Raw genomic sequence first — 13902 nt, forward strand, 5'->3', positions numbered from 1 at the left:
CCTAACAGAAAAAATATATGAGTTTCATAAGCTTTTTGATAAGCGTGTGTTATAGTGCTATTGGCCATGAGTTTAATATTGATGAATCAACAATATGAAATAAGGTGTTTTACTTATTTTACTTACTTTACACACATAAAACAAGGTTACATATTGTTCAGTTGAGAAAAATGTCATGACCAGAGGCTCATAGGAACCTGCCCCTGTAGGTCCTCTAGGAGCGATGGTTCAGTATTTACTAATTAAGTGTCCCGGTCAACTTCACTGAACATAACTACCACGAATAATGAGCATCAACCATACTTAGTATTTTGTGAAAGAATGACTATATTTTAACTTCAAATACAAAGTTTTTAAGATCAAGTTTTTATATAAAGGTATTTATACAAAGTGGATGCATTTGCTGAGTGACCTTGAGCAACTTACTTAACCATCCAGGGCCTTGACTTTTTTTATCTATAAAATAGATATCTATAAAATAGACTTTTTTTATCTATAAAATGACAGTGATCTCTTAGGGTGATTATGAGAATTAAGTCATTTAATGTGCACAAAAAATTTAATGTAATGCTGCCATGTGGGTAGGTCATCAAAAAAATTGTTGGTTTTCAATCCTGCCGTTGGGATGGGCAAGTCTCATTTCTTTCTCTGCTGGGTGACCTGATGGATGATTCTCCCCACGCAGGATGTAACCATCGTATCGGCATGTGCACCTCCAGGAGGTGGCCGCAACCCTGTGACCCCCCGCTTCATCCGACACTTCAGCATGCTGTGTCTCCCTATGCCCTCGGAGCACAGTCTGAAACAGATTTTTCAGGTGAGTGTGGATTTAAACTTAAGCAAAAGGGAAAAAAGAAAACACATTTTTTCCAAAGCTCCCACAGTCAAAGCCGTCTGTTGGGTTTCTAGGGAGCCCATCATCTCTTTCCTGGGCAGAAAGTAGGTAAACATGAGTACCTGGAGAGTAACTGCCAGGCATCTGCATCACTGCCTTCTGTGTTTGTGGTCTCAGAAATAGTTTTAGGCATGCAGAATGGTTGTGCAAACATAACCCCTGTTTTTAAAGAAGGCTGTGCCTTAGGTCCTTGCCCCCTACTCTGCACCCTGCACATTGCTTTTAGCAGGTCTGAACACTACCCAGTCCACTCCTCTGTGCTCATCTCATACCTGACTGCCATGTGCATATGTCCACTTGCCACCAGACACCAAAGAGATACCACAGGGAGCTCAAGCTCGACATATAAAACAGAACTCATCACCTTGGCTACCACCACAAAGAACAATAACCCATATTTCTTCCACCTGTACTAACATCCCTAAGTGGCCACTCCCTCATCTTTTAAATGGGGGAAATAATGGCTCCTGCCCTGTGAGTGTTCCACAGAATGTTCGATAAATATGAGAGACATTATTTTGAATAGAATGATGACAGGACATGAAGCAGCATGACTACAGCCTGCCACAACCAACCAGCAAGAGCTGCTTAGAGAAGATAGTGAGCTGAGTCTTAAGGGAGAATGGGAATTCACAGGAAGGAAGAGATCTTGGGAGCAGAAGGTACTTGGGTGAATGCAGTCACAGAGGCAGGAAATAGAAAAGTAGGCCTACAGGAAGAATAAGACTATTCAGGTGACTGATCTGAAGGTGACTTTGTCAGTAACTGCCCAGTGAAGTGGGGATTAAGTGAGCCTTTACCAGTATGAGCCTCTTCCTCCAATGGAGCCCCACTAGAGAGAGAGACAGAGCCAGCACATACACAGCCTCTAGTACATGAAAAGGGGTTTTCTATTCATATAGAAATAGCTTACATCCATGCATGGGAAATTATTCTTAATAAATTTGAAGCAATTCCTATATTAGCTTCTAAAGAAGTTGTTCTGTAGCTAATACCAAATGATATATAAAAACTGCCACATTTTGAAAAACTTTTGGAGAGTATTTTATAGCATATGAAGGCATGAGAGCATCTCTCCCATAATTAAGCACCAAAGTATAGAACAAGACATGAGGCAGGTAACCAGGGCCACCACAGCCATTAGAAGGATTTCATAAGCCCCAGCACACACTATTTTTGAGAACCTTTGTGTTTTTATTTTGGAGTTCAAAGTGAATGATTCCCAGCCACATTATTCAAACATACCTTACCAAATTTGCAAATTATTTCATTTTTTAACAAGTTAAAGCAAATTTAGGGTTATCCCTACAAAAAAATGTCATTCTTAGTCATTTCAAAATGCTTCCCTGGGTGGGAAGGAAAAGGTAGGGTCTGGCCTCCTAGGAAAGAAATTGTCCCTGGCCCTCAATCTTCTATGGGATTGTCACATCCACGGGAGTGTGTCACTCATGGGAACATCATCCAGCAAGCACATCATAGCTGAAGACAGCCCGTGAGCTGCTTCTTCCCACTGTAACTCAACACACTAGCTATGGATGGAAACGGAAATAAAATGCAGCAAAACTTAAAGATGCCAGGGGCTACGGGTCAAACTAGATCCAGGTGGGAAAGCATATTTCCCTCATTACCAGATGGGCAGGATATTCTAGCTGTAGAAAAAAAGGACTTGCTCTAGCCCCCTGGATCTCAGATCTTAGGAGAAAGAACCTGGGAATAACCAATAAATGAAGAAAAGCAAAATCAATAAGTCAAAGTAAATTTGTTGTTAGCAACATATATAAATTGATTTACTTATTCTGTATAAAAGAAGCCTGAGGACCCAAATAGTCCATGTATATATTTTATATATATATATATATACAAGAATATATAATGTTTATATATAATATTTTATATATATACATGTAATGTTTTTAACTACCTAGTAATTTTAAAACGATCAGTCATATCACTGTACTCTATTTCATAGTCTGTTGCAAATTAGTTAAACAGCATATACATACAGGGAGTGCACCGCTAATGATGGGTCACAGTTTGCACAGATTTGGAATATGTATGTTATAAGTGACTCTTCCTTGAACCACAATTCATATACACCTGCGTGTTTACTTACTGGAATTTATGTGCCAAAATATGTATCACTGTATACTCTAAGGGGAAACTGAATAGCACTCAACAAATTAAATTGATGATGTAACTAAATTAAATTTCCAGTTAGAAAGATATAACAGCAGTAATTGAAAACAATGATCAACTCCATAAAATACTGATAATATCCTCCTGCCAAAGCATCCTTCCCCCAAACTGCAAGAATTCTGGCTCTATCATGTGTGCATATTCTTAGCAGGAACTTTGCAACGTTGCCAAACATGTCATGTAAGCCAGACCTGTAGGTAGAATACCAAGCCATGGTCCTCAGTAAACTCTATGATGACATGCTAATTTTAATTCATGAATGCCAATTTAGGAGCCCCTAATTTATTCTTTAAACAAATATCTGTTGAGCACCTTCCATATGCCAGACATTGGTGTATCATTTTGAGCAAGACAGATACCAAACCTGTCTTCATGGACCTTCCACCATAGAGACAAATCATAAACAGATGAATGAGATATATAGATATATGAACACAGTTACCAATATATATGTTAGAAACTGTATTTGCATTTGTGTGATGGAGAATAGAGAGGCTGGAACTTTTTTTCATCTATGTAATGTGTGTATATATACCTATTTTATATATAAAAAAATAAAGATTTCAGTGTCTCTGTTCTCCATCACACACATACAGCTGGACAGATTTTCATCAAATTTGAAGATTGGGTTTGGTATGGTCCTACTAAAATAAAGACCATGTGCAGTATGTCAGAGTCATGTTGTGGGCCCAAGAGAGGGAGTGCCTCAAAAAAGCATATAGTCCTCATAAGCTGCTGGAGCTAATGTTTAACAGGAGGCCCACTGAAAACAAATATGAATACATGGATTATTTCAGAAGATCTCATATATGATCCCCAAATCTGAAGTCAAAAAGATGACCTTGCAAGTATTGATATGCATTCTGGTGCCTTCTCCCATGAGTAACTCCAGGGTTGATAGTGACAAGAATTTATCTATTTAAAAAACTATAATGATTTTTCCAAGCCTCTGGGCATGGGGCTAGCTACTAAATACATTGTGGTAAGTTATGTATGAGAAGATCAGGGAGACTAATGGAGGACTTGTTTTATATTGAGTGGTCTGGGAAGGCCTCTCTGGATAGATGACATGTAACCTAAAAAAATGAAAGACGAGAAAATGTCTGCCAAATGGAGAACCAGAGCTGTTTGGGTGGGCATTGGGAGAAGGAGCAGCATGTTCAGAAGCCTGAAGGAGGGAGGAGCAGGCATCCAGGCCAGTGTGGCTGGGACCCAGTGTGAAACGGGGAGGGAGCAGGGAGGTGAGGAGGCTGGAGAGGGGTGGACCTCTGGGAAGCTAGACCTGACTTGCATGAGTACAGGTAACAGAAGAGAAACAAGAGTGCAAGTGAAGAGGCCACTGAGTGAAGGAGGAAGGGAAGAAGGCCAGAAGAAAATGAGCAGGGGCCAGGCATGGTGGCTCATGCCTGTAATCCTAGCACTCTGGGAGGCCGAGGAGGGAGGATTGCTCAAGGTCAGGAGTTCGAAACCAGCCTGAGCAAGAGTGAGACCCCGTCTCTACTAAAAATAGAAAGAAATTAATTGGCCAACTAAAAATATATAGAAAAAATTATCCAGGCATGGTAGCGCATGCCTGTAGTCCCAGCTACTTGGGAGGCTGAGGCAGGAGGATCACTTGAGTCCAGGAGTTTTGAGGTTGCTGTGAGCTAGGCTGAAGCCGCAGCATTCTGGCCCAGGCAACAGAGTGAGACTCTGTCTCAAAACAAAAAAAAAGAAAATGAGCAGGGAGCCAGAATGGGGTAGGGTGGGGGAAATAGAGGGAAGTAGACAGATCCAATAAATGTATTCAAAATTGATTGTGCGGGACAGGGAACGTGAGGTGTCGAAAGAGAATTCCAAGCTCTTGATCTGAGCAGAGGAGAGTAGGGCTGGTTATTGAGACTGGGAAGCAGAGGGGTGAGGAAGTTCATCCTTACGAGTAAATTGCACTTAAAATATGCATGAAGATGAAAGCCTATGCCAACAAGGCTATGGGATTATTGTTCATTCACCCATAAAAGTCAGAGAGACAGTTCAGTTCATTTCCAGATAAGTGTGTGCCCTCCATGAAGACCCTCTGACCCACTGCAGGCATAAATCTAAATTTTTTGAGAGTAGGTTCATGGTAAATTCACTAGTCAAGTATGAATGCTGCTCAGACATCACCAACAATCACAGAAGACAGGAGTGACCCCATTTTGAGAACGTATTCTAAAATGAATAGAAGAGCTTTAATACCCAGTTGTCTTTGTGTTGGAATTTCGCTTTGTACTTATTATTAGAAAAAGTTTCAGCTCTAGAGTAGTTGCAAGATAAATATTTGATTTTAAAAAAAAATCTAACACTCTTATATTATGTTTCTGATTCTAGGCTATCTTAAATGGCTTCCTGTATGATTTCCCACCAGCTGTAAAGCAGACTGCCCCAAACATTGTAGAAGCCGCAGTTGAGATTTATAACAGGATGAGTGTCGATCTCCTGCCAACACCAGCCAAGTCCCATTATGTCTTTAACTTGAGGGACTTATCCAAATGTGTGCAAGGTAGTGTATTGAATCCTCATTCTCTGATATGCACTCTCCCTTCTTTTCCACTGGCCCCCAAACCTCTCGTGGAATTGTATGTGAGGTGTCTGCAACTCGCCTGGAAATCCAGTCACCAGTCCCTGTTCAAGTCACCCTCCACCCCACCACAGGCTACTTCATAACTTTTTCGAAACTTATGACACCGTCTCCCATTTCTCACTCCCAGCAGATGTCCTTTCGCTAAACAAAAAAAAAAAAAGAAGAAGAAGAAGAAGAGGCAAATTGGAGCAGAGCTGCCTCATCTTCTAAATTTACCAGACAACCTGCATCTTCAGTCCCTGGGCTGAGCTGCCCCTGAGCCTAACGTGTGCCAATATTCCCTCTGGCACTGAGTCCCATCCCCTTCTGCCTATGCAAGGATTTTGCTCTTGTAATTCCCACTTCTCTGCTCTTTGTAGAAAGACCCATTACAGGGCCAAGTGCAGTGACTCAAATCTATAATCCCAGCACTTTGGGAGGCTGAAGAGTGAGGATTTCTTGAGCCCAAGAGTTCAAGGCTGCAGTGAACTATGATTATGCCACTCCACTCCACTCTGGGCAACAGAGTGAGACCTCATCTCTAAAAACACACACACACACACAAAAAAAAGAGAAAGACTTCTTAAAGAATGATCTCTCTTCTATTTCTCCCTTTAATGTATACCAATCAAAGTTTTCTACCCAGCACTGCACTCAACTGCTCTTCCTGAGTTGACCTCTCCATCTCGTCAGACCCATTGGTCAGCTCTCAGCCGTGCCCTAGTCTCTCAGCAGTGTTTGCACAACTCGCCCCTCCTTCCTGTCTCCAGTGTTCCAGGATACACACTCTCCTGGGATCCCTCCTCACTGGCTGCTGCCGCCCGGTCTGTTTTGATGGCTGCTCCTCCTCTTCACTACCTCAGAATGTTGGGGCCACAGGGCTCTGCCTTTACTCCTCTTTTTTTATCTACACCTGCTTCCTCAGTGATCTCAGTCGATCCTATGGTGTTATGTACCATCTATTCAGAGATGGCATTTGAATACCTACCTCCAGCTTCAGCCTCTCTGCTATGTGTCTGATTTGCACATCAAACTCCCTTTCCAATGTCCTCCCTCAGACATCCAGCTGGGCTTCTTAAACTTGGCATGTCCAAGCTGGATTCTTGCTTTATCCCTCCAACCCTGGCCATATGTACCCCTGCCCTAGAGGGGACTATCATTACTTGCTCTGGCCACAAACCTTGATAACCCTCACTCAATCCATAAACAGATGCCTCTGCTTTCAAAATATATCCAAAATCTAACCACTTCTCACCCCTCCATCCACTACCACTCTAGCCCGAACTACCATCACCTCTCACCAAGATTCCTAGCAGTAAGAGCCTCTGTCTAATCTCCTGATTCTAGCCTGTCTGTTTACACCACTTTGAACCCAGTTCTGCCTTCTGCACAGCAGCCAGAGGCGTCCCCTGTTCAGACCCTCCTGAGGCTGCTTCCCCTGCTCCTGCCCTATGTCTGAGTCTCTGCATGATCTGGACCCGGGCTCCTCTGCCCTCACGGTGGCCTCCTTGTCACTCCTGAAATCAGGCCTGCCCAGGGGTCTCTGAACCCTCTTGGAATGCTCTGACCCCAGATAGCCACGTGGCTCACTTTCCTTTCTCAAATATCACCTCCTTCCTAGCCAAACCTTCCCCTCTATGTCCCTTCATGGCTCATATTACCTGAAAGCATGTCCTAGATATTTCTCTGCAAATGTGTTTATGTCTCTGTCTCTCCCATTAGGATGTCAGCTACACAAGTGCTATTTGCTTAGTTCACCACTGAATCCCAGGGCCTAGAATTGTGCCTGGCACTAAATGAAAGAATATCTCAATGAATAAATAAATGAATGTCACAGAAGGTTGGGACTGAAAAATAAGTTTTTACAGTAACCAGATCGAGCCCCTCACCTTATTTTGTGCACAAGGACACTAACTCTTAGTTCCTCCATGATCTGCTTTGTCCCCTGACTCCCCATCTGGTATTCTTTGTTCAACACCACTCATTATTTTTCTCAAAAAAGATTCAAACAAACTAAAGTACACAAGTTTGTTTTTAATATCTGTGAAGTAGTCAAAGTGAAAGGTTTCAAGTGCTTCCATGTAAAGCAATGACAAGCCTCTCTGAAAGCCAGCTCCCTTTTATTTCCTCATCCAAATCTAATTCATCATCTGTTGTGCATTAGCAAGGCTGAGAATGAGGTAGGACATGATGGCCATGGCGGGAGCTGAGGCCTGGCTGTAAGAGCCTCCATCTGTTCTTTGCTAAGGCTGGGTTCTCATCACAGGTTCCTGATCTCTCCAACTCCCTGTCATGGCTCTCTGACCCTGTTTTCTTCTTCCTTCTCCATCAAGCGCCTGGGAACTCTCAAAGCTGGCACACCATCCTTGCCATAGGATGACATGACAACTTGTGTTCCTCTTACTCCACTGAAATCTTACCCTCTTATATTAACAGTTTAGTCTTAGGATTCATGAACTCATTTTTCCTAGACAACATTAAAATATGGCTTTGTTTCTTTTGTGAACTGCTTCAAACTCACTTCCTGATCCTCAGACATTGTCAAATCTAGGCATTTATTTATTATTTTTCCCCATTGCCTTCTGTTCCTATTTTTTAGATAATTTTTAAGCTTGAAAATTCAGAATCTTTTTCCTCTTGCAATGACACGTCATAAAGTATCCAAGAAATTCCAATTTTGAATATCTTTTTCCTTGTTCCCACATTTCATCCAAATGTCCTGAAAATTCCCTTCTACAAATATTAGCTGAAAATAATTAAAACTTTAAGCATTTCAAGAGACATATATGTCAAATATACACACACACACAAATGCGAGATGCAAAAAACAAATGTAGCATCATTATCTATAGAAATACTCTAGTATTCCAGCCAAAGCCATCTGGCTGGAATTCTTTTTTGGAAGCAAAAAAGAACAAATCTGGAGGCGTCACATTATCAGACTTCAAACTATTAACGTACTACAAGGCTGTATAATAACCAAACAGCATGGTATTAGCACAAAAATGGAGACATAGACCAATGGAACAAAACAGAGAACCTAGATATAAAACCATCTGCATCCAGCCAACTGATCTTTGACAAAGCAGGCAACAATATACACTGCAGAAAAGAAGCCCTGTTCAATAAATGGTGTTGGGAAAATTGGATAGCCACACACAGAAAAGTGAAACAGGATCCGTATCTCTCACTACTCACAAAAATTAATTCAAGATGAATAAAAGACTTAAAGGTAAGTCATGAAACCATAAGAATGCTGTAAGAACCTGTTGTAAAAACTCTTCTAGATATCCTAGGTGAAGAATTTATGAAGAAAATCCCAATGGCAATCACAAAAATAAATAAATGGAACTTGATTAAATTAAAAGGCTTCTGCACAGCTAAGGAAATAATCAACAGAGCAAATAGACAACCTACAGAATGGGAAAAAATATTCACAAGCTATACATCTGATAAAAGGCTAATAACCAGAATCTTCAAATAACTCAAGCAAATCCAAAAGAAAAAACAAACTACCCCATTAAAAAGTGGGCAAAAGATATGAACAGAAGTTTTTCAAAAGAAGATAGACAAATGGCCAATAAACATATAAAGAAAATGCTCAACATCACCAATAATCAGGGAAATGCAAATTAAAACTACAATGAGATATCACCTTACCCCAGTAGGAATGCCTTTTATTAAAAAGTCTAAGAATAATAGATGATGGTGTGAATGTGGAGAGAAAGGAACACTTATACACTGTTGATGGGACATGGGCAAATTAATACAACTTCTGTGGAACAGTATGGAGATTCCTCAAAGAACTAAAAGTAGACCTACTTTTGACCCAGCAATCTTACTACAGGGTATTTACCCAAAAGAAAAGACACCTGACCCTTGAATGTTTATTGCAACACAATTCACAATTGCAAAGATGTAGAATCAACCCAAGTGCCCATCAATTCATGAGTGGATTATTAAAATGTGACATATGTCTACTATGGAATACTATTCAGCCATGAAGAAGAATGAATTAAGGCCTTTTGCAACAATTTGGATGGAACTGGAGATCATTATCCTAAGTGAAGTAGCTAAAGAATGGAAAACAAACACACATGTACTCACTATTAAATTGGAACTAACTGATGAGTACACATGTGCACAGAAGCAAGTAAAACTCAGTGGAAATCAAGCAGAAGGTAAAGAGGGGTTGGGCAAAAACCTATCTAACAGGTACATTGAACACTATCTGGATGATGGACACACTTACACCCCTGACTCAAGCACAACAAAAGCAATCCATGTAACCAAAAACATTGGTACCTCTGTAATATTTTGAAATAATAAAAAAGAAATAAATATTCTAGTATTCCAAAGCAACATGGACAGTACTTACTATGTTATATGTTGCATGTTTTGCTGAGTATACCCATGTATGAAGTAGATACTCTTCCTGCCCCAGTATGTACAGTATAAGGAGTCCCATATTGATAATCCCCATAGAGAAGGAACATTTCTGGGGGCATTCCCATACATGATTGCTTTCATTATGACTTGAAATTATTAGAACTGTGTTTGCAATAACAATTTATATTAAATAATTTATATATATTAAACAATTTATATTAAATAATATATATCTAAATAAAAAGTATCTAGAATAATTTGAATAGATGCCAGAACAGCCAGGGGCATTTGGTGACAACTGAATATTGGAGAAGAATGACAGAAAAATTGATGTTTTAAAAATAGTATAAGCATCAGAAGGAGAAAAGTTGCAAGATAAGTAAATATATACTGTATATATGCATGTATTTTTTTAATGTGACACTTCTCAACATATTGCAGCCCATGTAACAATGAGATGAATGTTGCTTATATTGTAAAGTATGATCGCTTCACATGCTCAGTTAAGGAAACATCACAAAACAGGAAAAAAATGCTTTTGTCAGATAACATGTCCCAGTTTTCTTATAAAAAAGGAAGTCACCATTATTAAATGTATATATCCACTGGGAAAGCATTCATTTCTGGTAATATGGAGGTAAAGTTGAATTTAAGGATTTCCTACTTAATTAAACTATCACTAGAGATTCCACAAATGTAGAATTTTCCTTTCTTTTTTCTTTAAAAACAGGTATCCTTCAATGTGATCCAGGAACAATAAGAGAAGAAATTCAAATATTTAGACTCTTCTGCCACGAATGTCAAAGAGTCTTCCATGATCGTTTGATTAATAGTGAAGATAAGCACTATTTCCATGTTATGTTGACGGAAATGGCCAGTAAATATAAATCTTTATTTAGCTGCTTTTTTGTCAGGGGGGATCAGAAAAGCAATTTGGTTTCTATAAAGGAAAATTAAAATGAGTTTATATAGGATAACACAAAATAAATTTTAGTCATTCAGGAGTAAAAGTTATTTTCTTTGATAGCTGAAACATATAAAATATATGAAAAATTATGCAATATTATAAAAATAATATTAAAATTCAGGAAGGGTTAATATTTTTAATTCAGTATAGAATTTTAAGTAGAGGAGAGAAAATAAGAGAATTATCATTTTGTCTGATCAGAAGCTAGGATAATTCTGAAGTACTTCTTATTTATTAAATAAGTATCCAATATTTATTATTTAATAAAAAATATTCAATGTTTAGTAAATAATCTTAAATCTAGGAGATTGTCAACCAGGCTAAATTGGCATGGTTTTAGTATGGCTTTTTCTTAGTTTTCATTTGTATTAATTAAGTCTTCTAAGTAAAGTAGTAGCTGATATTATTCTGTATGTCTTATTAAAACACTGCATTCAAGCTTATCATTATATTAAAAATTGCTTTTGTTTTTTAAATAGATAAACATTTTGGAATTGCAATTGGCCTGGAATATTTTTTGAATAAGCCCATCATATTTGGAGATTTCATTAAGGCAAGTATGCTGTATTGACCTGACTACACTTGAAGATTATAAACCGTTTATATTTTCCAATCCAGATTCCTATTCTATGAGAATTGTACATGTGTGAAGATTAAAGGTCTAGACCAGTTGTTAGCAAACTATGGCCTATGGGCCAAATCTGTCTGCCACCTATTTTTGTAAACAAAGTTCTATGGAGTACAGCCATACTCATTCACCTGTGCACTATTTGTATGATTGCTGTTGCACAATCACAGCAGAATACAGTAGTAGCAACAGAGACCGCATAACCTGCAAAGCCTAAATTATTTACTATCTGACCCCTTACAGAAAAAGTTTGTTGACCCTGATCTAGGTATATTCATTTTGGTAATAGTTTGAATCAGAGAGCCATCAGGTATTGGATTTGAAAGGAAACAGAGAGGTTTAGTCTCTTAACTCATGATCTTATTACAGTCTATGTAGCTGTTCAGCCTCTGCTTAAATGCTTCCAGTGATAAGAAGCTAATTTTAGTGAATGAAACTGCCCTCTTCATTTCAGGGTAACTCTAATTAATAGCAAAATTTTTCTTGTATTTAACTTCCTCTTTTTTATAACCTCCTCAAGTCTGTCTCCCCAGTAATGTCTACATATGGGCCTAATTTTACCTTCTGGGCCTGCCTAGAATAAATCTTCCATCTCACCTACCACCTTACAATGGCAGGTAGCCATCTTGTTTTACCGAGTTGACTCGTGTTCAGGTAGAACATTCCCAGTGTCTCCAAGAGGGCAGGGGCCATGTCTGTTTTGTTTACCCTAAGTCCCCAGCTTCCTATACAGAGCTAGGTATATAGCAGGCTCCCAATCAATGCTGGTTCAACAAATGACCAAATTCATCTTTGTATTATATGTATGCAATACTTCACCACTCTGGTAACCCACTCTAAATGACTATTACCACCTGGCAAATAAAAAAGATAAACAATGTATTTGTGTGAAATATATCTATTTAAATCCATGTGAATTTTATTGTAAAGACCACTGAAATTCCAATGTAACATTTGAAGAAATTAAATGAAATGAATTTTCCAGGTTATGCATGTTATGTATATTCATATATCAGAATTGATCCAACTTGGTTCTTCTCCCCTAAATCATTTTGCAGTTTGGAGCAGATAAGTCTGATCGAATTTATGATGATATGCCTGATATAGATAAAGTCGCAAATGTTCTACAGGACTATCTTGATGATTATAACATCGTAAATCCCAAAGAAGTAAAGTTGGTGTTCTTCCAGGATGCTATAGAACATGTTTCAAGGTATAGTGCTATAAGGTGCCCTATTATGCAACTGATTTCATTTCTCTTTTATTAAAAGGTAAAAAGTTGTATAAAACTGTTTAAACAGACTGCTAGCAGACAAAGGCCTTTCAGCAATTCTCACTATAACTTAAAAGTTATTTTTTAATATATTTTAAATATATATGGCATGAAGTTTCTATGGAATCTTCAGGGTTATTATTTTTGCTAAATATTAATAGATTGTTTTTATTTTTATATGTCCCGTCTTGTTATAAAAAGAATCTGAGGTGGTTTACAGAGATGCATGTACGCTATAACAAGGTTAATTACATGTATGCCTAAAGAAAGAGGAGGTTTAAGATTATAGATTGATTCTGGGTTCATCTTGTGAGCCTGACTCAAACCCACCGCAAGTGTCCTTTGAAGGGCATCCCGGACACATGGGCATCCAGCCTGAATATCTGCAGTCCTTGGGGCACACTTTTTGAAGTGACTAATGTCCCGTTAAACAATTCTAAGTGGGACCATGTGACTTGCAAGCTAAGTCAGAAAGGTCATTTGTCTTCTGCCTGGCTCTGTGTCTTGGAGCACTTGCCTTGGGAGCTACCACGTGAGGAAGTCAGACATCCTGATGCTGCCATACTGGAGAGACGTGTGGAGAGACCACCTAGAGGTAGGGACCCTTCCAGGATAAGCCAAGCTCTGCTTCCTGTGGCTTCTGGTGTCAGTCTCATCCTGTCAAACAGGTATGATCATGGCACTCAGTGTGAGTATGAAACCACAAAATGGAGCATCTCCTTTATTGGTCACAGCACCTCTCTACGGCTCATTATCATAATCTCTTTACAAATAAAGCTCACAGAAAGTTCCACTGGTATGTTTCTATGTAATAAGCCACTCCCGCCCTTAGCAGCTTCATTTTATCATCTCTCATGGTTCCTGGCAGTTCTCTAGGGGTCCCTCTTGCAGTTGCAACCGGGTGGGCAGCTGGAGTGCCTGGAGCATCCCTGTTTCCAGGTGGTCTCTTTCCTCTCTCTCTGTCTCTCCAGCA

The 13902-nt window shown here is 39.2% G+C and overlaps 1 protein-coding gene across 1 annotated transcript in view; it reads left to right on the forward strand.

The window, feature by feature from the left end:
* Window positions 1-13902, forward strand: part of DNAH6 (dynein axonemal heavy chain 6) — a 299735-nt gene that overhangs the window by 193581 nt on the left and 92252 nt on the right. The window contains exons 41-45 of the mRNA XM_012774259.3: window positions 686-817; window positions 5441-5612; window positions 10792-10938; window positions 11508-11581; window positions 12715-12869. Of these exons, the coding sequence (XP_012629713.3) occupies window positions 686-817; window positions 5441-5612; window positions 10792-10938; window positions 11508-11581; window positions 12715-12869 (680 nt within the window). The remainder of the gene's footprint in view (window positions 1-685; window positions 818-5440; window positions 5613-10791; window positions 10939-11507; window positions 11582-12714; window positions 12870-13902) is intronic.

This window comes from Microcebus murinus, chromosome 3 (genome assembly GCF_040939455.1).
Source record: "Microcebus murinus isolate Inina chromosome 3, M.murinus_Inina_mat1.0, whole genome shotgun sequence".
Lineage (NCBI taxonomy): Eukaryota > Metazoa > Chordata > Mammalia > Primates > Cheirogaleidae > Microcebus > Microcebus murinus.